At 43.6% G+C, this 27,766-nt stretch overlaps 1 protein-coding gene across 4 annotated transcripts in view; it reads left to right on the forward strand.

Moving 5' to 3' along the window:
• Window positions 1–354: 354 nt before the first annotated feature.
• The window catches only part of LOC139542634 (AMP deaminase 1-like), a 35,752-nt gene continuing 8,340 nt past the window's right edge, over window positions 355–27,766 (forward strand). Inside the window, exons 1-7 of one of the 4 annotated variants that reach the window (XM_071348300.1) lie at window positions 402–480; window positions 11,944–11,962; window positions 12,821–12,986; window positions 23,033–23,198; window positions 23,806–23,971; window positions 24,089–24,311; window positions 27,085–27,214. In XM_071348300.1, coding sequence (XP_071204401.1) covers window positions 12,835–12,986; window positions 23,033–23,198; window positions 23,806–23,971; window positions 24,089–24,311; window positions 27,085–27,214 — 837 coding nt within the window. In that variant the 5' untranslated portion in view covers window positions 402–480; window positions 11,944–11,962; window positions 12,821–12,834. Of the gene's footprint in view, window positions 481–11,943; window positions 11,963–12,820; window positions 12,987–21,231; window positions 22,885–23,032; window positions 23,199–23,805; window positions 23,972–24,088; window positions 24,312–27,084; window positions 27,215–27,766 lie in introns of those variants that run through there. The other 3 variants (XM_071348298.1, XM_071348301.1, XM_071348302.1) reach the window with 3 other exon arrangements.

Consider the following 27,766-nt stretch of genomic DNA (forward strand, 5'->3'; position numbering starts at 1 on the left):
GAAAATATTCACTGAGGAATAGGTAATGTAATCTTAAATATAAGATATTCTCCTTTCGCCTACTGTTCATTGTGGATTACCTTTCCAGATAATTATTTTCCAGTCGTTTTCCCACTCTGTCCATGACCACCCTTCTGGAGAAAAAAAATGTCTATGCTCTTGAACTTGTCCAGAAAAAAATGAGTGTGTGCTTTTGAACTTGTAACACCAGACCCTCACCCTCTCTCCCGCTATGTGTACTTGTCAGTGAGACTTGGCATGTTAAAACTTAAAATAGAGTGGTGACGCGGAATCCTCTGTCATGTATCCAGTGTGGGCACAGCAAGCTCTGGTTACACAGCGCAAGCACAGTTTCATATTGCATTAGAGAGGCAGAGGGCTCCACACTTCCCGCTACACCAGTCCAGTAGCTGACCAGCTTTGCCAGTCCTCAGGGATCGAGTTTGTGGAATTGAACCATGCCTAAAGTCAATATGCCAGGTGAGTCGTCTGGTGGGTGCCACTGCCATTGTATTGGCAGACTGCTGCCCCACTTTTAAGCCATGCCCAGGCCTGAGATTGTTGGTAGTCCTGTCGTGCAGCATTGTAGCCAGTAGAACACAGATTTCCAGAGTGCAGTATTTTATATATGAAAATGTAGTTCTTTGGTAAATAGACTTTATTCAAGTACAATGATTTCTCTCTCTAATCTTAATCTTCCCAGGTTTATATTTATTTAATATCTTGTTTATTAAAGGGTGACTGCACTTCCTGATTTAACCTAGTGTTTCAACAATGATCATTAAGAAATGCTAGCAAGTTAATTTTGTGTGACCTGGGTGGGCTGGGTTTGCTTATTTTTGACCATTCCATTGGTCATCCTAAGGATAGGTCTCTGCCCACCCGGGGCACCGGGCCATGCAAAGCGAACCTGCGCTGTCTTTTAACAGAAAACCACCACACATGTTAATAGGCAAAAGGGGGAATTAATTGTTGACATAATTGTAATCCAAACCAAATCCTCAAGTAAGTCATGAAGCAGTCACTAACCATACTCCGTTTTGGACGAGACTGACTTTATGACCAAAATTATCCTATTTACACTTTGTAGTAAATTTTGACACTAGTATAAATGTTTGACTCCTATCGATGCCACATAGGCCAGTAAAGGGCAGTTGACCTTTAATGGACTACCCATATTTTATTGTGAACGTCAAACTCTAAATATGTGTTGGTAACTCAAATTTGTTGGTCACTTACCTCTGCTGATTTGTCCCCTCATGTTTTGTCAGAATAATTTTTCTTTCAGACAATCCATTCAGAAATGTTAATTGTAAAGATTTATACAGGATAAAAGTTCCTAATCTCAATTTGACTCAATATCAGTAAGCTTTGATATGTTGATTGACTAATCCAGTCACACCAGGTCTTGTGGCATGAGCACAGACCAGCCAACTGTTCAGGTGATAAATTCCCATTGAGGCACTTGTTTGTCTGTCAGTACCACTCTGACGTTATAATTGGTGGGCAGAGAATTGGCTTGACAGCTTTAATACGTTGTTGCAGTCATGCACAGTGTTCTTGGTTGGTCATCAATCGACAAGATAATTGAAAAAAACATGATTATTTTATTTCATAATATACATAATTTAAAACAGCCAAGTTCTATTCACAACGGTATTCCGTTGGTAAATCAAATCAAATTTTATTAGTCACATACACATGGTTAGCAGATGTTAATGCGAGTGTAGCGAAATGCTTGTGCTTCTAGTTCCGACAATGCAGTAATAACCAACAGTAATCTAACCTAACAATTCCACACTACTACCTTACACACACACACAAGTGTAAAGGGATAAAGAATATGTACATAAAGATATATGAATGAGTGGTGGTACAGAACGGCATGGCAGATGCAGTAGATGGTATAGAGTACGGTATATACATATGAGATGAGTACTGTAGGGTATGTAAACATAAAGTGGCATAGTTTAAAGTGGCTAGTGGTACATGTATTGCATAAAGATGGCAAGATGCAGTAGATGATATAGAGTACAGTATATATACATATGAGATGGGTAATGTAGGGTATGTAAACATTGTATTAAGTGGCATTGCTTAAAGTGGCTAGTGGTACATTTTTACATAATTTCCATCAATTCCCATTTTTAAAGTGGCTGGAGTTGAGTCAGTATGTTGGCAGCGGCCGCTAAATGTTAGTGGTGGCTGTTTAACAGTCTGATGGCCTTGAGATAGAAGCTGTTTTTCAGTCTCTCGGTCCCTGCTTTGATGCACCTGTACTGACCTCGCCTTCTGGATGATAGCGGGGTGAACAGGCAGTGGCTTGGGTGGTTGTTGTCCTTGATGATCTTTATGGCCTTCCTGTGACATCGGGTGGTGTAGGTGTCCTGGAGGGCAGGTAGTTTGCCCCTGGTGATGCGTTCTGCAGACCTCACTACCCTCTGGAGAGCCTTACGGTTGTGGGCGGAGCAGTTGCCGTACCAGGCGGTGATACAGCCCGACAGGATGCTCTCGATTGTGCATCTGTAGAAGTTTGTGAGTGCTTTTGGTGACAAGCCGAATTTCTTCAGCCTCCTGAGGTTGAAGAGGCGCTGCTGCGCCTTCTTCACAACGCTGTCTGTGTGGGTGGACCAGTTCAGTTTGTCCGTGATGTGTACACCGAGGAACTTAAAACTTTCCACCTTCTCCACTACTGACCCGTCGATGTGGATAGGGGGGTGCTCCCTCTGCTGTTTCCTGAAGTCCACAATCATCTCCTTTGTTTTGTTGACGTTGAGTATGAGGTTATTTTCCTGACACCACACTCCGAGGGCCCTCACCTCCTCCCTGTAGGCCGTCTCGTCGTTGTTGGTGATCAAGCCTACCACTGTAGTGTCATCCGCAAACTTGATGATTGAGTTGGAGGCGTGCATGGCCACGCAGTCGTGGGTGAACAGGGAGTACAGGAGAGGGCTCAGAACGCACCCTTGTGGGGCCCCAGTGTTGAGGATCAGCGGGGTGGAGATGTTGTTACCTACCCTCACCACCTGGGGGCGGCCCGTCAGGAAGTCCAGGACCCAGTTGCACAGGGCGGGGTCGAGACCCAGGGTCTCGAGCTTGATGACGAGTTTGGAGGGTACTATGGTGTTAAATGCTGAGCTGTAATCGATGAACAGCATTCTCACATGGGTATTCCTCTTGTCCAGATGGGTTAGGGCAGTGTGCAGTGTGGTTGCGATTGCGTCGTCTGTGGACCTATTGGGTCGGTAAGCAAATTGGAGTGGGTCTAGGGTGACCGGTAGGGTGGAGGTGATATGGTCCTTGACTAGTCTCTCAAAGCACTTCATGATGACGGAAGTGAGTGCTACGGGGCGGTAGTCGTTTAGCTCAGTTACCTTAGCTTTCTTGGGAACAGGAACAATGGTGGCCCTCTTGAAGCATGTGGGAACAGCAGACTGGGATAAGGATTGATTGAATATGTCCGTAAACACACCAGCCAGCTGGTCTGCGCATGCTCTGAGGACGCGGCTGGGAATGCCGTCTGGGCCTGCAGCCCTGCGAGGGTTAACACGTTTAAATGTTTTACTCACCTCGGCTGCAGTGAAGGAGAGCCCGCAGGTTTTGGTAGGGGGCCGTGTCAGTGGCACTGTATTGTCCTCAAAGCGGGCAAAAAAGTTGTTTAGCCTGTCTGGGAGCAAGACATCCTGGTCCTCGACGGGGCTGGTTTTCTTTTTGTAATCCGTGATTGACTGTAGACCCTGCCACATACCTCTTGTGTCTGAGCTGTTGAATTTCGACTCGATTTTGTCTCTGTACTGAGACTTAGCCTGTTTGATTGCCTTGCGGAGAGAATAGCTACACTGTTTGTATTCGGTCATGCTTCCGGTCACCTTGCCCTGGTTAAAAGCAGTGGTTCGCGCTTTCAGTTTCACGCGAATGCTGCCGTCAATCCACGGTTTCTGGTTTGGGAATGTTTTTATCGTTGCTGTGGGTACGACATCGTCAATGCACTTCCTAATGAACTCGCTCACCGAATCAGCATATTCGTCAATATTGTTGTTGGACGCGATGCGGAACATATTCCAATCCGCGTGATCGAAGCAGTCTTGAAGCGTGGATTCAGATTGGTCGGACCAGCGTTGAACAGACCTGAGCGCGGGAGCTTGTTGTTTGAGTTTTTGTTTGTAGGCTGGAATCAACAAAATGGAGTCGTGGTCAGCTTTTCCGAAAGGGGGGCGGGGGAGGGCCTTATAAGCGTCGCGGAAATTAGTATAACAATGGTCTAGTGTTTTTCCAGCCCTGGTAGCACAATCGATATGCTGATAGAATTTAGGGAGTTTTGTTTTTAGATTAGCCTTGTTAAAATCCCCAGCTACGATGAATGCAGCCTCAGGGTGTGTGGTTTCCAGTTTACAAAGAGTCAGATAAAGTTCGTTCAGGGCCATCGATGTGTCTGCTTGGGGGGGAATGTATACGGCTGTGATTATGATTGACGAGAATTCCCTTGGTAGATAATGCGGTCGACATTTGATTGTGAGGAGTTCTAGATCAGGTGAACAGAACGACTTGAGTTCTTGTGTGTTGTTATGATGATCACACCACTTCTCGTTAATCATAAGGCATACCCCCCCGCCCCTCTTCTTACCGGAAAGATGTTTGTTTCTGTCGGCGCGATGCATGAAGAAACCAGCTGGCTGCACCGACTCCGTTAGCGTCCCTTGAGTTAGCCATGTTTCCGTGAAGCAGAGCACGTTGCAATCCCTGATGTCTCTCTGGAATGCTACCCGTGCTCGGATTTCATCAACCTTATTGTCAAGAGACTGGACATTGGCGAGTAGTATGCTAGGGAGTGGAGCGCGATGTGCCCGTCTCCGAAGCCTGACCACGAGACCGCCACGTTTTCCCCTTTTTCGGCGTCGCACAGGGTCGCCGGCTGGGATCAGATCCATTGTATTGTGTGGAAGGCAAAACACTGGATCCGTTTCGGGAAAGTCATATTCCTGGTAGGAACGATGATGAGTTGACGTTAATCGTATATTCAGTAGTTCCTCCCGACTGTATGTAATGAAACCTAAGATTACCCGGGGTACCGATGTAAGAAATAACACGTAAAAAAACAAAATACTGCATATTTTCCAAGGAACACGAAGCGAGGCAGCCATCTCTTTTCGGCGCCGGAAGAAAGAGACAGACATTCCGTAAATACTAGGAATAGATTGTCCACCATCTATGCGTTATCCAGACAGAAAGAGAAATAGGCAAAAGAACATTTCGATTTAGAGCAATAAAGAAATGGAATAAATTAACTGAGCAAACCAGAAACCTTTCAATATATACATTTAAACATTATTTTAAAACGATTTAAATATAATACATAGAAATGTTGTGGGACTATAGTAGATGAATCAATATTTTTTTAGATTGAGTATTTATGGGTCATTATGTAATAATGTGTTATATGTGAAAATGTGTTCGTATTATAAATTGTATTTTAATGTTTAAAACCTGTTATGGCTGCAGCCCGACACCGGTACACCTATGACAACATCCAGCTCAAATGCAGGGCGCGAAATTCAAAATCTATTTTTTTTAAAATATTTAACTTTCACACATTAACAAGTCCAATACAGCATTTGAAAGATAAACATCTTGTCAATCCAGCCAACATGTCCGATTTTTTAAATGTTTTACAGAGAAAACACCACATATATTTATGTTAGCTTACCACCAAATAAAAAAGAGGACAGACATTTTTCACAGCACAAGTAGGATGCAAGTAGCATGCACAAGCCAACCTAACTAACCTAGAACCAACCTAAATAACCTAGAAAAAACTACCTCAGATGACAGTCCTATAACATGTTACACAATAAATCTATGTTTTGTTCAAAAAAATTGCATATTTTAGCTATAAATCAGTTTTACATTACTGCTACCATCATAGCTACAGTCAGAAATCGCACGGGAGTAGCTAGAGAAAATAGACACCAACGTCAACTACCTAATTACTCATCATAAATCATTTCAGAAAAATATATGGTGGATAGCTAATGAAAGAGAAAGATCTTGTGAATACAGACAATATTTCCGATTTCTGAAGTGTTTTACAGCGAAAACACAATATATCGTTATATTAGCTTACTACAATAGCTAACACACAGCAGCATTGATTCTAGTCAAACGCTAGCGATAGCACAGTTCGACAGATATATGAAAAAGCATCCCAAATTGGGTCCTTATCTTTGTTGATTTTCCATCAGAATGTTCTCCAAAGGGTCCTTTGTTCAGAACCGTCTTCATTTGGACCCAGAACGAACGATGTCCCTCTTGAATTAGCAAGCACACTGGCCATGCCGTGCTAACCTCTCCGTCTTGACAAAATTCTTGCGTCGCATCACGTCTAAAGTCCAGAATAAATTTCAATAATATAATTAAAGTATATTGAAAAAACATACTTTAGGATGATATTGTGACATGTATCAAATAAAATCGAAGCCGGAGGTCATATTCACCTATAACGAGGGTTTTCCAGGAGCGCAGTCCAGTTCCTACTTCGCGCCCAGAAAAAAAAATAAAGTGCGCACTTCTCACTCCAAGATGTTGTTTTCAGTCCCTGACAGAGATAATCAAGTCATTTCTTCTCTCACTTCCGCATGACACCCAGGGGAAGGCGTGTGACGTGTTTCTACAGTCCTAAGTGCCAAGGCCTTTTATAGAGAGTATCTTGAAGAGAGACATAGCTTCTTGGAAATTTCACTTCCGGATAGAAAATGGGCTGTAAAAAGAGTTATGTTTCACTTAGAGAAATAATTAAACCTGTTTTAGAAACTAGACAGTGTTTTCTATCCAATAGTAATAATAATATGCATATTGTACGAGCAAGAATTGAGTACGAGGCCGTTTGAAATGGCCACCTCTTTCCAGGTTACTCACTGCTGATACTCACTGCTGATATTTGAGCCATAACAGGTTATTAAGGACTCTTGGAAGATTAGTCCAAATGGGGACTAAAAGAGATCCAAATCAAATCAGATACGAAGTCGTTAAGGCGTAATTTGAACCTCTACCTATGGACAAGCAGTCCAACATTACAAAATTCTTCAGAGTGGTGGGGAGTCTTCCCAGTTCCAGTATATCTGTCTGAGACAGAATATGAATATGTTACATTGAACATGCATGTGGACCAATATGCATGTGGACCACTACAGTTGAAGTTGTAAGTTTACATACACCTTAGCCAAATAGATTTAAACTCAGTTTTTCACAATTCCTGATATTTAATCCTCGTAAAAATTAGGATCACCACGTTATTTTAAGAATGTGAAATGTCAGAATAATAGTAGAGAGAATGATTTGGGTCAAACGTTTCGGGTTGCCTTCCACAAGCCTCCCACAATAAGTTGGGGGAATTTTGGCACATTCCTCCTGACAGAGCTGGTGTAACTGAGACAGGTTTGTTGGCCTCCTTGCTTACACACGCTTTTTCAGTTCTGCCCACACACTTTCTATAGGATTGAGATCAGGGCTTTGTGATGGCCACTCCAATACCATGACTTTGTTGTCTTTAAGCCATTTTGCCACAACTTTGGAAGTATTCTTGGGGTCATTGTCCATTTGGAAGACCCATTTGCGACCAAGCTTTAACTTCCTGACTGATGTCTTGAGATGTTGCTTCAATATATCCACATAATATTCCCTTCTCATGATGCCATCTATTTTGTGAAGTGCACCAGTCCCTGCTGCAGCAAAGTACCCCCACAACATGATGCTGCCACCCCCGTGCTTCCTGTTTGGGATGGTGTTCTTCGGCTTGCAAGCCTCCCCCTTTTTCCTCCAAACATAACGATGGTCATTTTGGCCAAACAGTTCTATTTTTGTTTCATCAGACCAGAGGACATTTCTCCAAAAAGTACAATCTTTGTCCCCATGTGCAGTTGCAAGCCGTAGTCTGGCTTTTTTAATGGCAGTTTTGGAGCAGTGGCTTCTTCCTTGCTGAGCGGCCTTTCAGGTTATGTCAATATAGGACTCGTTTTATTGTGGATACATTTGTACCTGTTTCCTCCAGCATCTTCACAAGGTCCTTTACTGTTGTTCTGGGATTGATTTGCACTTTTCGCACCAAAGTACGTTCATCTCTAGGAGACAGAATGTATCTCCTTCCTGAGCGGTATGACGGCTGCGTGGTCCCATGGTGTTTATACTTGCATACTATTGTTTGTACAGATGAACGTGGTACCTTCAGGCGTTTGGAAATTGTTCCCAAGGATGAACCAGGCTTGTGGAGATCTACAAAAACAATTCTTGGCTGATTTCTTTTGATTTTCCCATGATGTCAAGCAAAGAGGCACTAGTTTTGAAGGTAGGCCTTGAAATACATCCACAGGTACACCTCCAATTGACTCAAATGATGTCAATTAGCCTATCAGAAGCTTCTAAAGCCATGACATCATTTTCTGGAATTTTCCAAGCTATTTAAAGGCACAGTCAACTTAGTGTATGTAAACTTCTGACCCACCGGAATACAGTGAATGATAATTGAAATAATCTGTCTGTTAACAATTGTTGGAAAAATGACTTGTGTCATGCACAAAGTAGATGTCCTAACCGACTTGCCAAAACTATAGTTTGTTAACAAGAAATGTGTGGAGTGGTTGAAAAAAGAGTTTTAATGATTCCAACCTAAGTGTTTGTAAACTTCCGACTCAACTGTATGTGTGTGATGCCTTTTAAGCTGCATTTAGACAAGTAGCCCATTTCTGATCTTTTTTGTTCTTATGCTATTGTCCAAACATTTTGTTAAACGAAAGCAATCCAAGCTTTTGTGAGTGTATCAATCAATGCTACAACAGCTAGCCCCAAATTAGCATGGTCACGAAAGTCAGAAAAGCAATTAAATTAATCGCTTACCTTTGATAATCTTCGGATGTTTGCACTCACGAGACTCCCAGTTACACAATAAATGTTATTTTTGTTCGATAAATATTACTTTTATAACAAAAAAACGCCATTTGGGTTGCGCGTTATGTTCAGAAAACTACAGCCTCGTTCCGGTCTTGAAAGGCAGAAGAAAATTCCCAAACGTATCAGATTCAAAAATATTACAAAAAATATTTATAATCATGCAATCACAAGTGAAATATACCAAAACACAGTTTAGCTTGTTGTTAATCCACCTATCGTGTCAGATTTTGAAAATATGCTTTGCAGCGAAAGCAATCCAAGCTTTTGTGAGTGTAACAATCAATGCTACAACAGCTAGCCCCAAATTAGCATGGTCACAAAAGTCAGAAAAGCAATAAAATGAATCGCTTACCTTTGATACTCTTCGGATGTTTGCACTCACGAGACTCCCAGTTACACAACAAATTTTATTTTTGTTCGATAAATATTACTTTTATAACAAAAAAACGCCATTTGGGTTGCGTGTTATGTTCAGAAAACCAAAGCCTCGTTCCGTTCGACAAAAATTCCAAAAAGTATCCGTAATGTTCGTAGAAACATGTCAAATGTTTTTTATAATCAATCCTCAGGTTGTTTTTAACAAACATAATCGATAATATTTCAACCGGACCGTAACCTATTCAATAAGAGAGAAAAATAAAATGGAGAGCGACCCCTCTCGCGCGCAGGAACTAATCAGGGGACACCTGACTAGTTTTGAAAAATCTCGCTAATTTTTCAAAATAAAAGCCTGAAACTATGTCTAAAGCCTGGTCACAGCCTGAAGAAGCCATTGGAAAAGGAATCTGGTTGATACCCCTTTAAATGGAAGAAAGACGGGCCAGGAAACACAGATACATTTTTTTTAAATCACTTCAGGGTTAGATATTCTCAGGTTTTTGCCTGCAGAATCAGTTTTGTTATACTCACAGACAATATTTTGACAGTTTTGGAAACTTTGGAGTGTTTTCTATCCTAATCTGTAAATTATATGCATATTCTACGATCTGGACCTGAGAAATAGTCTGTTTACCTTGGGAACGTTATTTAAAAAAAATAAAAAAAAGTTTAATCTGACCCCTAGCGTCAAGAGGTTAATGCAGCTGGTGGCCACACCAGATACTAACTGCTATACTATTGACATTATTTAATTTCTGTTCGTTACATGTCTGTGGAACTTGTTCAGTTTATGTCTCAGTTGTTGAATCTTGGTATGTTCATACAAATATTTACACGTTAAGTTTGCTGAAAATAAACGCAGTTGACAGTGAGAGGATGTTTCTTTTTTTGCTGAGTTTAGACAACAGGGACTAGAGAGAAAATGCGCACAGGAAAAACTACGCTAGTAGACTTGCCGAAACAAGACGAACTAGCAACAGACCAACAAAAAACACAGGTATAAATGCACAGGGGATAATGGGGAAAATGGGTGACACCTGGAGGGGGGTGGAGACAAGCACAAGACAGGTGAAACAGATTAGGGTGTGACATTTAGAAAAACATTTATTCTTCATCCAAGGATAACGTATAGAGCAGGAGTACTCAAGTACTATTTGAGAAGTTCCGGTCACACACATTTCGTAGGTGGCAAACGTCTGGATGGATAATGTCATTTATCGGCGTAGTAACAGACCCCCACCTCGCAACCTATGCAACCCCAAACTCTTCACACCCCTATTGTTGGAGGAGAGAAAATGTTACTGTTTTAAAGCTCATTTTCTGCAATTCTATGCATTCTTCCGTGTCTAATGTGTGTTTATATGATTTTTAATGTTTTTATTTACCGGGACCTGCGGTCCCTATTGACCCTGTTCTGGGTCCGGACCCGGTCCGCCAGTTGAGTATAGGGGTGTATAGAGAATAAATTAATCAAAGGTGGCCTGTCTCAGTGAGTCACTGTACATGGGAATGCATGACAGGAAACTCAACAAACAAGATGCTCTTGGTACTCCAGACTTGTTTGTGCTGTGAAGGGATAAGTAAATGTTTTCTTTCCCCCATCCCCTGAATGTTGGGAATCTCATGGATGATTCTACTCTTTGCATGGATCTTAGAGATACAACATTAATAATTCCATTAAGCCTACTACTGGACTAAAATGCATGCTCAATAGAGAATCTATATTAAAAGTTGGGTTTAAAGGAGAAGTTCAGTATTTTACAACTCAACGTTGGATGGGTCCTCACCCTGAAAGTAGTCTATGGGCTAGGAGATACTGTAATCCATGGTTCGGTTTTCTTTAAACAGCCACTACAAACTTCAGCTAACTTTAGCCAACGCTAGCTAAAACTCCATGGAAGTGATAGGCGTACATTCGTGCAATGTACAAAAAAAATAAGAAGAAGAAAAGGCCAAATCACCACGTTCAAACCAAGTTGATTTGAAATAATTTGGCCATGGATTTTAGAAAATTGAACGCATGCCCCTATCATTTTGATTTTAGCTAGCATTGGCTAAAGTTAACTTAAGTTTTTAATAGATGGTAAAAAAAACATAGATTACAGTTAATCTTGGCCCATAGGCTACTTTCAGGGGGAGGAACCATCTAACATTAGAAATGAACCAGTGTCTGACTGACTACTATTTTAGAACCATGACATACTGTTTTGCAATAATCTTAAATTAAACGTAACATGTTCCCTAAATATCATGATTCATATTCTACCAAAAACAATGACCGGTTGCCTTACTTCTCTAAGTAATTTCATGCTTGTTAATTAACCTTTAACCTAGTTGATTTTGTTGTGTCTTTTCAGTCATGTTGTGATTCATTGTTAGTATTTCATCAACACATTCATGAGTTAACTTAATTGACTATCATTATGTTCATTATCTCATGCTGAATCCTTGGATGGTTACATGTTCCATCTCTAAATGGGAAAAGGGTTTTCTGTCGTTTGATCAAATAAAACAGACCAGGGAAGGGTGTCTCATTCATTTTAATCTGTAACCTGACTTTTATTTTGTTTAATTGGTTCCCTTTTGGTTTATCCTCTCCTCTCCTGCTGCGGAATGCAATATCAGGTCAAAGTAAGTTTGAAGGGTGAGAAGAAGACAGCAATCCTAGAGTAGCCTGACCCTGTGTGTATGTCCCACCACTGAAATGTGTGACTGCCAACATTCATTCACTCACTTATTTGTCATAGAATAGAGTTTGCAGTGGATGCTAGACAAATTAATAAGTCAATAAATGTATCAGTCTGATGGCGCATGAGGTTTCTGGGCCTAGTTGAGTCCAGAGATACTCTGGCCCCATGAACAAGATAGGCCAAGAGTTTCTGCAGTTGTGTAGTATCACAGCCTCTTTTGTCTTGTTTGGCTCTAAAAGGCTGTTTTGTTTGTACTGTAGATGTTGATGTATCAGTAGAGCAAGCTTTTGAGTGTTTATGTGAGTCGTCGGGCCCTATTGTTTGTGCTGGATTACTGTAGCTCTGTGTGCATGGAACCTTGTGTTACCAGTCCAAGCTAGTGATCAGAGCTGTGGGAGTTGAAGTTGGACCAAGTTCTGCTTGGTCTTATACACACAAAGCATGCACTGCTGGAGTGTTTTCAACTGCAGTAAGGTATGTCTAATGTTTCCCTCTGTGGTACTACCTTGTTGTTTACAAGGTCATTTCATTCAATAATTTAAATCATGATGGATTTGACCATCCTAGCTTGCTTGATCATTCACACCTGTTGTATCTATGCTGTTGATAGCTTGTTTCATGTTCAGTGCTTGTTTCAGGTCAGCGCTCCATGTTGTCCATTTCATTGCATCATGTCCTGTGTAGTGCACTTAAAAGCTTTTGGGAAACAAAATGTGATGTGGCATATGACATAAGAAAAGTGCACACTTAGTAACTTGCTATTACCTTACAAAAAATGGGGTGGGTAACAAGTTTGTATATGTTTCTGCCAGAGACCGATGAGCACATGCGTGCCTTTGCAGAGGAAGTCTTTGCATCTGAGACCAAAGGTGAGGGCGTCCGCGATGAGATTTCCTTGTTTGAAGAGCAAGATGACTGTCCCATCCTTAAACAGGAAATGGCCTACCACCTGCACACTGAAGAAGATACTGAGAAACGGTGGGTATTAGCAGAGAGGAAGATGTGAAATAGAGGGTTTACTCCTGATATCAGTGGATGCACATGGCATTTCATCAACTTATATACATTACCGTTCAAAAGTTTGGGGGCCCTTAGAAATGTCCTTGTTATTGAAAGAAATGTATTGACCATTAAAATAACATAACATTTATCAGAAATACAGTGTAGACATTGTTAATGTTGTAAATGACTGTTGTAGCAGGAAACGGCAGATTTCTTAAATGGAATATCTACATAGGCGTACAGAGGCCCGTTATCAGCAACCATCACTCCTGTGTTCCAATGGCACGTTGTGTTAGCTAATCCAAGTTTATCATTTTAAAAGGCTACTTGATCATTAGAAAACCCTTTTGCAATTATGTTAGCACAGCTGAAAACTGTTGTTCTGATTAAAGAAGCAATAAATCTGGCATTCTTTAGACTAGTTGAGTACCTGGAGCCTCATCATTTGTGGGTTCAATTACAGGCTCAAAATGGCCAGAAACAAATAACTTTCTTCTGAAACTCGTCAGTCTTTTCTTGAACTGAGAAATTAAGGCTATTCCATGCGAGAAATGTCCAAGAAAATGAAGATCTCGTACAACGCTGTGTACTACTCCCTTCTCAGAACAGCGCAAACTGGCTCTAACCAGAAAAGAAAGAGCAGTGGGAGGCCCCGGTGCACAACTGAGCAAGAGGACAAGTACATTCGAGTGTCTAGTTTGATAAAGCGCTGTTCTGTGAAGGGAGTAGTACACAGCGTTGTACGAGATCATCAGTTTCTTATAAATTTCTCGCATGGAATAGCCTTCATTTCTCAGAACAAGAATAGACTGATGAGTTTCAGAAGAAAGTCCTTTGTTTCTGGCCATTTTGAGCTTGTAATTGAACCCACAAATGCTGATGCTCCAGATACTCAACTAGTATTCCTTATGCAGCTGGTTGAGAGAATGCTAAGAGTATGCAAAGCTGTCATCAAGGCAAAAGGTGGCTACTTTGAGGAATCTAAAATACAAAATATATATTTTGATTTGTTTAACACTTTTTTGGTTACTTCATGATTCCATATGTATTATTTCATAGTTTTGATGTCTTCACTATTATTCTACAGTGTAGAAAATAGTAAAATAAAGAAAAACCCTTGAATGAGTAGGTGTGTCCAAACATGACTAGTACTGTGTGTATATGTCACGTAGAGTAGGCCAGAAGGCTAAACTGGAAAACCTAACCTCTATCAAAATAAAAAGATGGCGGAGCCGCAAAAGTTATTCTGTGCAAGGGTGTTTATTTACATAGTGATTCCAGAACAAAAACAACAGTACTGCCATCAAACATATACCTTATGGGCCAGCTAAAAACAATGCTACCCCATCCACAGCTCAATCCACAAATGCCTCTCTATGAACTGAAAGAGAGGCTCCTTTTGTAGGGCTAGCCCCTCCCCTCAGAACAATTAACACCAATTAATTAAGCAATTACCTATACAAACCTACATTTTCCCTTTAACTAAACATACTAAAGTATATACATTGCAACATGTTTTTTATGAAACAATATCACAATATAACATTTACAGAATGAGGGGACTTGGGCCTTCAGCAAGCCCAGAAGGCCCAAGTCTCATCTTTTTATTTTGATAGAGGTTAGGTTTTCCAGTTTAGCCTTCTGGCCTACTCTACGTGACATATGGTGGCAGTGGTGGGATGGCGCACCACAAAGCAGTGAATTCCAACAAGAGAGGTAAAGGAATGCATAAAGGATTGCGTTCTCAGCAGCAGCATCAACTGTCAGAAAAGGTACCTGAAGTTGAAACGGGGTGGAATACCATGGAATCGTCTGGTGAAGAAGAGGTCAAGTATGAGAAACTTGGAGCCCGACCAAGGGGCCAAACACAACCAGAACCGTTTGAGCTACCGGTTGAACCAGCACATACAGCCATAAAAGACCAGCTGACTGAAGGAGCAGTTGGGGGACCAGAACCACGCCCAACCATGGTAGCCCTTTTCCAGCAACTTTTCAGGAGTTCCGAGGTCTACGCCAATCTATCCTCACAGCTCCTTACCAAGCGAAACTCGTCAGTGAGAGCGCAAGATTGGGTCTGCCAACACCAGGACGACAAAGGCTTGACGCAGCAGGGACTTCAACTCCACAGCAGGCTCCCCAAGCAGTAATGAGGCCAGCACCAGGAAACCAGTCCAGCAGTGTTAACGTCCATCTTCCAGCATTCCTGAGGAAGGAGCCAAAGATGCCCTCATACCAGCAGGGGGAGGACATTGAAAACTACCTGCTGAGGTTTGAGCGCATGGCCAAGACGTGGCAGTGGCCCGAGGTAGTGGGCCTGCAGGCTTGTCCCATTGCTCACGGGCAAGGCCTTAGAGGCTTACACAGCAATGGATGAGGGGCTGTCCAACGTCTACAAGGTCTTGAAGGAAGCGCTGCTGGTGAAGTTCAACATCTCCCCAGAGACCTACCGTCAACGCTTCAGAGCTGCATCGACGCCATCGGGTGAGTCGCCGACAGAGACGTACCACCGCCTCAAGGGTCTCTAACGACGATGGGTTCGACCGGAGGAGAAGACACAGGACGAAATCGGTGAGGTCATCATCCTCGAGCAACTTCTACAAGTTCTACCACACGACATTCGAACCTGGGTCCGAGAGCACGAGCCCAAGGATGGGCTTATGGCGGCCAAGCTTGCACTGCAGTACCTTAATGCACGTAAAGGGGGCCCACCACGACCTGCAGCACCTGCTCCAAGGAGTCTCAGAGACACAAGGGACATCAGAGATGCCAGAGATGGTGGAGGTAACTCTGGGGGTTATGTGTCTGGAAGGAGGGAGGTATGGGATCATGCAGTTCGCTCTGATTGGAGGGGTCTGACCTGTTTTTACTGCCGGCAGCAGGGGCACAAAGCTTCAATGTGTCCGCTACGTAAATCCAAGCTCTCAGGTTACTGTTATGTTCCAAGAGCGGGGGATGGTGTTCAGAATAGACAGAGTGGGGAAGGGTCAGGGTGGGTACCTGTAAAAGTGAATGGTAAAAGTCTTACTGCAATGATTGACACCGGCAGTTCCCTGTCGTTAATCAAAAAGGTAATGTACCTGTTAATGACATTGATTACGGTCACCAGACACTGATCCAATGTGTCCATGGGGACCAGTCACAGCAGCCCACAGCTGAGCTCACAGTTGAGATTCAGGGTCAGAAATACCTCCTCAAAGTTGGGGTAATGGAGAAGCTACCTTTGAGATGATTTTGGGGAGGGATGTGCCTGTACTCTCTGATCTGTTGGGAAGTGTGGGGGGTCAGCTATATGAGCAGTCAGTTGGCCAGTCTGATGTTCAGGTGTCATGTTCAGTTGTCACTCGTGCCCAGGCCAAAGCTGGTTTACAACCTCTGCCTGACTTGTGTGATAGTCTGTGCGAGGGGGGAACCAAAGGGCCCAGAAAGTCACGCCGCCAGCGGCGTCTTGAGAAGTATGTGGGAACCCCTGTACCTGTTGCGTCTGGGTTAGAGGTGCAATGGGATGTTCCACAAAATGTTGCTACACTGCAGAAGTCTGATGCAACATTGAAAGGTTTATTTAACAAGGCCTTAGCTGGGGACAGTCAATCTTCATGTGGGGGGATTTACACGGTAGACAACCACATACTCTACCTTGGGTCAGAGGCAGATGGCAGGAAGTTGGTGGTGCCATCTATCTGTAGACCACTTGTTCTCAACCTTGTACATACAGTTCCATGGGCAGGCCATCTAGGGCAACATAAGACCTATCTTAGGCTAGGCTCCCATTTCACATATATATACGCGTGTAAATAAAAAATAGTTGTGACTTTTGGTCACACGCGTATCTGCCCTCTCATTGGCTAGAATGGTACCACCTGATCTCGCCTGCCTGCCATCTTTGAGGACATGTATTTCCAATGTTAGAGTGGTCACCTCGTCAATATAACAGGGGTGAGGTGATAAGGACACGCCCAGTCCCCAAAATGTATTAAGTATGGAGAGCAATAGTAATAGCGTCTTTTTTGTAGGCACTAACTCCGACAATGGTTGTTGAACATTTTTGAGTTTTTGGATAAATGCCGAAAATAAGGTCTGTGGTAAACACAGGCTTAGGAGATCTTATAACTTTTGTTCTATGATCATCTTCATCAGATAACGTACATTTTTGTGAATTTTGAAGCATGTATGTAATTGTTAAAAGCACGTTATGCACAAAGGCTTCATAATTCATAAAGGTCATGTTAACTGACTTATATCAAAGGACAAAACGTATAAGATTTCCTAAGCCTGTGTTAACCTCGGCGTTTATCTCAAAAACCATAGGAATGGCTGAACGAACCAGAGGTAACTCGTTTCCGTTTTTTAGGACTACAACAAGCTCCATGTCGTGCTTGAATGGTGACGAACAAATTCAGTTCAGTCAGTCGTTCTAATGACTCCACCCGACGCTTGTGGCTAGAAACTTCAGCCTGAATGTCAAATCAAATCAAATCAAATCAAATCAAATTTTATTAGTCACATACACATGGTTAGCAGATGTTAATGCGAGTGTAGCGAAATGCTTGTGCTTCTAGTTCCGACAATGCAGTAATAACCAACAAGTAATCTAACCTAACAATTCCACAACTACTACCTTACACACACACACAAGTGTAAAGGGATAAAGAATATGTACATAAAGATATATGAATGAGTGGTGGTACAGAACGGCATGGCAGATGCAGTAGATGGTATAGAGTACGGTATATACATATGAGATGAGTACTGTAGGGTATGTAAACATAAAGTGGCATAGTTTAAAGTGGCTAGTGGTACATGTATTACATAAAGATGGCAAGATGCAGTAGATGATATAGAGTACAGTATATACATATGAGATGGGTAATGTAGGGTATGTAAACATTATATTAAGTGGCATTGTTTAAAGTGGCTAGTGGTACATTTTTACATAATTTCCATCAATTCCCATTTTTAAAGTGGCTGGAGTTGAGTCAGTATGTTGGCAGCGGCCGCTAAATGTTAGTGGTGGCTGTTTAACAGTCTGATGGCCTTGAGATAGAAGCTGTTTTTCAGTCTCTCGGTCCCTGCTTTGATGCACCTGTACTGACCTCGCCTTCTGGATGATAGCGGGGTGAACAGGCAGTGGCTTGGGTGGTTGTTGTCCTTGATGATCTTTATGGCCTTCCTGTGACATCGGGTGGTGTAGGTGTCCTGGAGGGCAGGTAGTTTGCCCCCGGTGATGCGTTCTGCAGACCTCACTACCCTCTGGAGAGCCTTACGGTTGTGGGCGGAGCAGTTGCCGTACCAGGCGGTGATACAGCCCGACAGGATGCTCTCGATTGTGCATCTGTAGAAGTTTGTGAGTGCTTTTGGTGACAAGCCGAATTTCTTCAGCCTCCTGAGGTTGAAGAGGCGCTGCTGCGCCTTCTTCACAACGCTGTCTGTGTGGGTGGACCAATTCAGTTTGTCCGTGATGTGTACACCGAGGAACTTAAAACTTTCCACCTTCTCCACTACTGACCCGTCGATGTGGATAGGGGGGTGCTCCCTCTGCTGTTTCCTGAAGTCCACAATCATCTCCTTTGTTTTGTTGACGTTGAGTGTGAGGTTATTTTCCTGACACCACACTCCGAGGGCCCTCACCTCCTCCCTGTAGGCCGTCTCGTCGTTGTTGGTAATCAAGCCTACCACTGTAGTGTCATCCGCAAACTTGATGATTGAGTTGGAGGCGTGCATGGCCACGCAGTCGTGGGTGAACAGGGAGTACAGGAGAGGGCTCAGAACGCACCCTTGTGGGGCCCCAGTGTTGAGGATCAGCGGGGTGGAGATGTTGTTACCTACCCTCACCACCTGGGGGCGGCCCGTCAGGAAGTCCAGGACCCAGTTGCACAGGGCGGGGTCGAGACCCAGGGTCTCGAGCTTGATGACGAGTTTGGAGGGTACTATGGTGTTGAATGCTGAGCTGTAATCGATGAACAGCATTCTCACATGGGTATTCCTCTTGTCCAGATGGGTTAGGGCAGTGTGCAGTGTGGTTGCGATTGCGTCGTCTGTGGACCTATTGGGTCGGTAAGCAAATTGGAGTGGGTCTAGGGTGTCCGGTAGGGTGGAGGTGATATGGTCCTTGACTAGTCTCTCAAAGCACTTCATGATGACGGAAGTGAGTGCTACGGGGCGGTAGTCGTTTAGCTCAGTTACCTTAGCTTTCTTGGGAACAGGAACAATGGTGGCCCTCTTGAAGCATGTGGGAACAGCAGACTGGGATAAGGATTGATTGAATATGTCCGTAAACACACCAGCCAGCTGGTCTGCGCATGCTCTGAGGACGCGGCTGGGAATGCCGTCTGGGCCTGCAGCCTTGCGAGGGTTAACACGTTTAAATGTTTTACTCACCTCGGCTGCAGTGAAGGAGAGCCCGCAGGTTTTGGTAGGGGGCCGTGTCAGTGGCACTGTATTGTCCTCAAAGCGGGCAAAAAAGTTGTTTAGCCTGTCTGGGAGCAAGACATCCTGGTCCGCGACGGGGCTGGTTTTCTTTTTGTAATCCGTGATTGACTGTAGACCCTGCCACATACCTCTTGTGTCTGAGCTGTTGAATTGCGACTCGATTTTGTCTCTGTACTGGGACTTAGCCTGTTTGATTGCCTTGCGGAGAGAATAGCTACACTGTTTGTATTCGGTCATGCTTCCGGTCACCTTGCCCTGGTTAAAAGCAGTGGTTCGCGCTTTCAGTTTCACGCGAATGCTGCCGTCAATCCATGGTTTCTGGTTTGGGAATGTTTTAATCGTTGCTGTGGGTACGACATCGTCAATGCACTTCCTAATGAACTCGCTCACCGAATCAGCATATTCGTCAATATTGTTGTTGGACGCGATGCGGAACATATTCCAATCCGCGTGATCGAAGCAGTCTTGAAGCGTGGATTCAGATTGGTCGGACCAGCGTTGAACAGACCTGAGCACGGGAGCTTGTTGTTTGAGTTTCTGTTTGTAGGCTGGAATCAACAAAATGGAGTCGTGGTCAGCTTTTCCGAAAGGGGGGCGGGGGAGGGCCTTATATGCGTCGCGGAAATTAGTATAACAATGATCTAGGGTTTTTCCAGCCCTGGTAGCACAATCGATATGCTGATAGAATTTAGGGAGTTTTGTTTTTAGATTAGCCTTGTTAAAATCCCCAGCTACGATGAATGCAGCCTCAGGGTGTGTGGTTTCCAGTTTACAAAGAGTCAGATAAAGTTCGTTCAGGGCCATCGATGTGTCTGCTTGGGGGGGAATATATACGGCTGTGATTATGATTGAAGAGAATTCCCTTGGTAGATAATGCGGTCGACATTTGATTGTGAGGAGTTCTAGATCAGGTGAACAGAATGACTTGAGTTCCTGTGTGTTGTTATGATGATCACACCACTTCTCGTTAATCATAAGGCATACCCCCCCGCCCCTCTTCTTACCGGAAAGATGTTTGTTTCTGTCGGCGCGATGCATGAAGAAACCAGCTGGCTGCACCGACTCCGTTAGCGTCCCTTGAGTTAGCCATGTTTCCGTGAAGCAGAGCACGTTGCAATCCCTGATGTCTCTCTGGAATGCTACCCGTGCTCGGATTTCATCAACCTTATTGTCAAGAGACTGGACATTGGCGAGTAGTATGCTAGGGAGTGGAGCGCGATGTGCCCGTCTCCGAAGCCTGACCACGAGACCGCCTCGTTTGCCCCTTTTTCGGCGTCGCACAGGGTCGCCGGCTGGGATCAGATCCATTGTATTGGGTGGAAGGCAAAACACTGGATCCGTTTCGGGAAAGTCATATTCCTGGTAGGAACGATGATGAGTTGACGTTAATCGTATATTCAGTAGTTCCTCCCGACTGTATGTAATGAAACCTAAGATTACCTGGGGTACCGATGTAAGAAATAACACATAAAAGAACAAAATACTGCATATTTTCCAAGGAACGCGAAGCGAGGCGGCCATCTCTTTTCGGCGCCGGAAGCTGAGCCGGAAGCTGTGAAACTTGTCTGCCGAAGATGGGACTTGAGACAGTGTTTAGAATCATTCCGTTTTCAGAGTATTTTTTATTTATTTTTACAACAATCTATTCGTTAATAATTTCTTTGTACATTTTCGGTGTAAATCCCTACCTATAAATGTGCTTTAGATGTTACACTGGCCTGATATTGCCAGCTACTTTCCCATCCTTACTACCGTACAGCAGTGCTCGGCAAGCGGGAGCGAAGGACCCTGTCCCCAGCAGTGATGCCAACGTAGCAATTTTATTGCTAGATTTAGCAACTTTTTTTCAAACAGCACCTAGCAACAAATGTAGCTACTTTTAGCAACTTTTGAAAAGTGACTCAAACGCTAGAATGCATGCATTTTCCCTCTAAATGACACAAAAACGATTTTCTCTGTCACACTCAGTCACAACACACGTGCCTGGCTGCAAAAGTACATTGTGAGTGACGTCAGCAGCGGGCGCTCAGCTCGTGCACAGGCAGCAGCAATTTCAGTAAATTGCAAATCATTGTTGGCTGACTGCAGTAGCAGTAGTACGTGTTCGACGAGTCAAACCCAATGAATATAGTTGGTCACGAATGTTTGATCTTGAACAGAACTTACAACATCAATCAACATGTCTCAATCAAAACTGTACAGCCAGAAGTACAGAAAAGAGTGGGAGTCTGTACCTGAACAAATGTCAAATCATATTTTTTGCCGAGATGGCCAGTCAATTTGAGTAACGTTATTGTGTATTCTACGTAATGACGCAGATTTACGTTATCACGCAATGACATCACAACGGCATTTAGCAACAAATCAACCTGCCTCTAGCAACTTACCCTGAAAATTAGTTAGCAACACTGGTCCCCAGCGTGTTGTTGTGTTGCAGTTTGCAGCGCAAACGCTCCCCATTGAGAAAGTAGACAATCACGGTGACATCCAGATGGTTACTACCAATATTACAAGTTATTTCTCGTGTAGGCTGTTATCCTACTCTAAAAATAATCAAGTGGGATGGAAGACATAGCTACCGCCAGCGACGTGATACAGATGCCCAGCGGGAAGCACTTCGATAACAGACCTTTGCACTGGTCATTCGCACCAGCTTGTCGTTACGTTAGCTAATCAAATCAAACTTTATTTGTCAAATATGCCGAGTACAACAAGTGTAGACCTTACTGTGAAATGCTTACTTACAAGCCCTTAACCAACATTGCAGTTCAAGAAGAGTTAAGAAAATATTTACCAAATAAACTAAAGTAAAAAGTAACACAATAACGAGGCTATATACAGGGGGTACCGAGTCAGTGTGCTGGGGTACAGGTTAGTTGAGGTAATTTGTACATGTAGGTAGAGGTGTCAATGTAGCAGCAGTGTACAAAAGAAATGGAGAGGGTGTAAATTTAAATAGTCCGGTGGCCATTTGATTAATTGTTCAGCAGACTCATGGCTTGGGGGTAGAAGCTGTTAATGAGCCTTTTGGTCCTGGACTTGGCGCTCCAGTACCGCTTGCAATGCGGTAGCAGAGAGAACAGTCTATGACAATTTTATTGGCTTTCCTCTGACACCACCTATTATATAGGTCCTGGATGGCAGGAAGCTTGGCACCAGTGATGTACTTGGCCGTACGCACTGCCCTCTGTAGCGCCTTACGGTCAGATCCCGAGCAGTTGCCATACCAGGCAGTGATGCAACCGGTCTCGATGGTGCAGCTGTAGAACTTTTAATTGGCATGTCACGGTGATATCCAGATGGTGACCAATACAAGTAATTTCTCCCTCGCCGATTGAACTAAATATCACTTTATATTACCAGTTTTAACTAGCACCATGCTGCTGTTGTTGCCAAGCCAGCTAACCTGCATAAACTAACTAGCTGGGATTGGCTCATCAGGACTAAGGTATGACTGACTGAACCGAATCCATTCATCTCAGCTGGGTGACATATGTCATCAATTTGGGTGTACCAGACATGTCCATATAGTCTCGCTCTTTGCCTTATCACTAAATCCACTCTTTGTCTGTCGCACCTCCCCTGTCGCTCGGCAGTAAGAAGAGACTACAAAAGTGTCGCACCATGACTTTGCCTCCGTCCATGAGTGACCAGGCCAGGAAGGTGCTGGCACCTGTGGCGGAGGTGTTTTTGGACACCCCAACCTACCTAGAAGTGCCTGACTTCCAGAGAGTGGCCATCATTGGAGACTACGCCTCTGGGGTATTATATCTTAGCTATGTAGCCTATGTTTCTCTCTTATCCAGGTTAGACTTATTGAGATCAAATCCCCTTTGCAAGAGAGACCTGGTCCAACAGGATGGACCCGCTCATAAACTCATACATAACACATTATCTATGCTGCCTCCTCCCTCTCCTCCTCAAATAGCAGCAAATGTCTTGTGGCCCTGGGTGTGAACTTGACCACTATGGCTAGTACATGTCTCTGGGTCTGGGTCATTGACCTCCTGTAGGGAAGCCTCCTCAAGGAATAGATCCCTCTACACTGGAGACTAGGAGCCCACAGCAGATGCCTGGGTTTAAGTTTAAAAAATGTCTCTGACATTTACAGAGAGAAATCATAAGGAGGACGTGGGGCCTGCTTATCAAACTGTTTGTAGTTCACTTTCCCCTCTGCCAACTTAAGCATTACTACATAACCCACTTATGAATATTATCAAATTATTTGGTCCCATTCTAAACTGACAACTTGCTGACAATTATCCATTTGTGTTAGATCAGTGATTACTTCAAGGGATGGAAGGATGCATTTATTTTTTAAAGTATTGGAACAGGGCACTTATTCCATCATTCCCCTCGCTACTCATAGGTGACCATGGATGACTTTGAGCTTTCCTGTAAGGGTGTGTACCGTGCTCTGACCATCAGAGAGAAGTACATGAGGCTGGCCTACCAGCGCTTCCCCCTCACCACATCCCAGTACCTGAGGGACATTGAGGGAGAGCCCTTTAAGCCTGAACACTCCGTGCAACCAGGTAAGTGAATAGGCTGGCAAGTGTGAATGTAAATGTCTGGGGTATGCATACAGTAGTTTCTCGTGACAGATGATTACTGCCAAGAAAGTATCTAACAGCTACCATTTTGTTTGCCAGTCTTCACATCCCCACCCAAGGAGGGCGAGGACCCCTTCAACACCAAGTGCCTGCCCGAAAACCTGAGCTGGGTAGCGCGTATGAAGGACGGTGTCATCTACGTGTACAAAGACGCAGCAGAGGCCGACCAACACAAACCCATCGAGAACATGCCCGCCCCCCACTACGAAACCTTCATTGACGACATGAACTTCCTCATTGCTCTGATTGCACAGGGCCCAACGTGAGTTTTACTGCACAATGAGAGGTCAACTCCAACCTAATCTCATTACAAGAGACTTCCGGCCAAATGCGAAGAGTCTGGTGGACCTAAGTGGCAAACCTGGCCTTGGTTAGCCAATACAGAACTTCTTCGATGAGGTTTAACGGCGGTTGGCATCCAATACATTTTGCATTACCGCCACTTACTAGACTGGAGTACAACTCCCTTATACTTTGCTTGAAAGAATAAATAACTAAACAAGTACCCTACCATCGAACACTACACTCACAAAAAAATACAAATAATACAAAAGGACACCACCCTTCTCTACTATTTAAATCTATTAAGTCCTACCTCAGGCCAACTACCTGAAAGGATGGGACACCACCACTTAACACACCCTGTAACTCTTCTGATGTCAAGTCTCGCACACCCAAATACCTCTCTGCAGCTGCCACCACAACCTCAATTTTCTGCGACTTATGTTCCATCCCTGCAGTACAGTTGATAACCATTGCTGTAAATGCAAAAAATCCAATCTTCCTGAATAATATATATCACTTGATGGCCTATCCCTCAGTACTGGTACAGATCTACTACTCACACCACTCCTCCCAGGATCCCTCCTCTTTGACCCATCTTCCTCTACTTTCTTCACTGCCTCAGCATATGACAACTTCTGCACTACTCTAACCCTGGAAACCTCAACCTGCCTCTCTCACACAGGACATTTCTGACCCCCAGCCCCATGGGCACCCCTACAATTAACACATAACACTCCTTTCCCCAATGCTACACATTTCTTTGTCTCATGCCCTTCTGCACACTTCTCACACCTAGGAACCTCCCTCCTACACACTGCTGCCACATGCCCATAAGCTTGACACATGTAACAACGTAATGTATTCAGCACAAAAGCTCATACAGGATAACTTATATATCCTAACATCACTTTGTCGGGCAAAGACTCAACATCAAAATTCAAAAGAACAGACAATGACTCTTTTGTTTCACCACTCACGCCACCCTGTCTGCGTCGCACCAAACAACGAGCATCACAAACTCTGGGAATCTTCCCCTTCAGTTGGTCAACTTTTACATGTCCTGCTACCCCAGTAATCACTCCTTTCAATGGTGCCCTTTTCTTGAGCGCAAAACAATTCACATTTTTTGCCCCCATTCGTTTAACGCGGAGCACCTTCTGCCTCTGACCAGCAGAAACACAAACAATTATCAAAAGACCACTTCTGGTTACCTTCACCGATTCCACAGCACCCAACTCTGTTTTCACGCACCCTGAAACCACAAATGGATCAGCCAAAAGGCTAGGGGCCACTTTTTCCAAAAACTTCACTCCTACTGTCACAGACTCATCTTTATCCAGGCCCTCGGTGCAAGCCTCGGGCTCCGAGAACTTCACCACACCTACCACCTCCGATACTTTTACCTCATTCACTTCCATTTCTCCTCCTGTCTTTAGCTCATTCTGCTTACACTTTCTACCATTCTTCTTTAACAAACCATCTCCATTTTTCCTGCTATTTTTAACCTACTCAAGCTCACTCTCTTCCGCCCTCTCTCTCTTAGACCTCCTCTGCCTGCTTTTTTCCCTCCATTCCTCCTCTGTATTCCAAGTATACGTCTCCTTATGATAATACTGCACTTCTCCTGACATGCATCTTGATCTTCTCAAGGGACGGTATTTAACCAGCTGTCTCAATCTCCGTATAATCAGCACAAACCCCTCGGGATCACCAATACAGAATGATCAGGAGAAACTCCTGACACACAGGCATTGGCTTAATCTACCAACCAATCATCTCCCACAACCCCTTCCTCTTCACCCTCCCCGGTACGTGTCTTGTGCGCAACACAAATTCCTGCCTGGGTCTTGCCTCCATTTGGAGCCATGCCACGCAGTCGTGATTCGTTAATTTAATTACAACTACTTTAATCAGTAAGGTCACTCCCATTGAATTCTGTTGTCACTCCCACTAAGGCCAACTTTTAAACATTGATGTTTTTAATTTTTTTGTCATTTAGCAGACGTGCTTATCCAGAGCGACTTTGAGTGCATACATTTTCATATTTGTTCATACGAGTCCCCCATGGGAGTCAAACCCACAACCCTGGCGTTGCAAGTGCCATGCTCTACCAACTGAGCTCACGGGACTATGTCCCATGCTTATATGCACTTAGCCCAAGAATGTACTCTTAAGGAGTGTAGGCGAGCCTATCGTTACTCCTTAAGGTCCTAACTCTATAAAGGTGTTTAGAATTTTTTGGGGGGAAAATTATTTCTCGCTGATATCAAAGATATGTTCCACAAGCTATGCGTGTTCATGTTCAGACAGAGCATCGGCCTTTTAACACAAGTCTCCCTAGAAGAAGATACCTTCATCAATAGACGCTAAAGGTAGTTTTGGTAATATGTGCTGTGCGCAATAGCCTGGGAGCGAGGTTAACTCCAACCCAGCAGAGCCACAGCAGTGTGTATGTGCTGGCTTTTGATCCAACCCTGCTTAAACACTTGCATCAAGTGAGCTAGGCTGCGTTTACACAGGCAGACCATTTCTGATCTTTTTTTCTTTCCACTAATTGGTCTTTTGACAAATCAGATCAGCTTTTGCCAATAATTGGTTAAAAGATTAGAATTGGGCTGCCTGTGTAAATGCAGCCTTAGGGCTGGTCTGGAACAAATAATCCAACATATGGACTACATATCACACCACGAAATGCCTAACAACTTTACAAGATCCACATTACATTTTTGTCTGTCTTTCCTGGGTGGCAGTAAGACATACAGTCACCGTCGTCTGAAGTTCCTCATGTCCAAGTTCAATGTGCATGAGATGCTGAACGAGATGGAGGAGATGAAGGAGCTGAAGCTGAACCCCCATAGGGACTTCTACAACTGCAGGAAGGTAGATAGCTACCACCTTACAAAACATATTAGTATTTAGCCTAGCTTATTAAACCTAAGACCTCTTGGTGTAATGGTTAAGGTGCTGGCTTAAAACACATGCACAACCAGACATTGGTTTATTGATCGGAAATTACAGAACAATTACTAGGATTTTCTGCCTGTAGCAACAATAGTGGATAATGCTGAAAATACCGGTAAAAGCAGGTTTTGGCTAGGTAGTATACAGTTTCTCAGAATTTACTTTTTGTAGCCGGTTAGGAGAATTAGATTAAAGTTAGGAAAAGGGTTAGCTAAAATGCAACAACAACAAAAAGCACATTTTTGGCATCAATTTGACATAAGCTGTATCCTCCCTAGCCATGAACGTAAAAGCACAGTGTCTCCATTTCTGCACCTAAAAGTAGGGCCCAAGACATGGTCAATCACAGAGCACATTCAACACTGAAAATAACTGCCTGTAACAGGGAAATCTTCACCCTGTTACACCAGTTTAATTTCATTGATAAAAATGACAGCAATAACAAAAAAGACCTTTCAACAGATATCTTAT

The sequence above is a fragment of the Salvelinus alpinus genome, chromosome 17, assembly GCF_045679555.1.
Source record: "Salvelinus alpinus chromosome 17, SLU_Salpinus.1, whole genome shotgun sequence".
Lineage (NCBI taxonomy): Eukaryota > Metazoa > Chordata > Actinopteri > Salmoniformes > Salmonidae > Salvelinus > Salvelinus alpinus.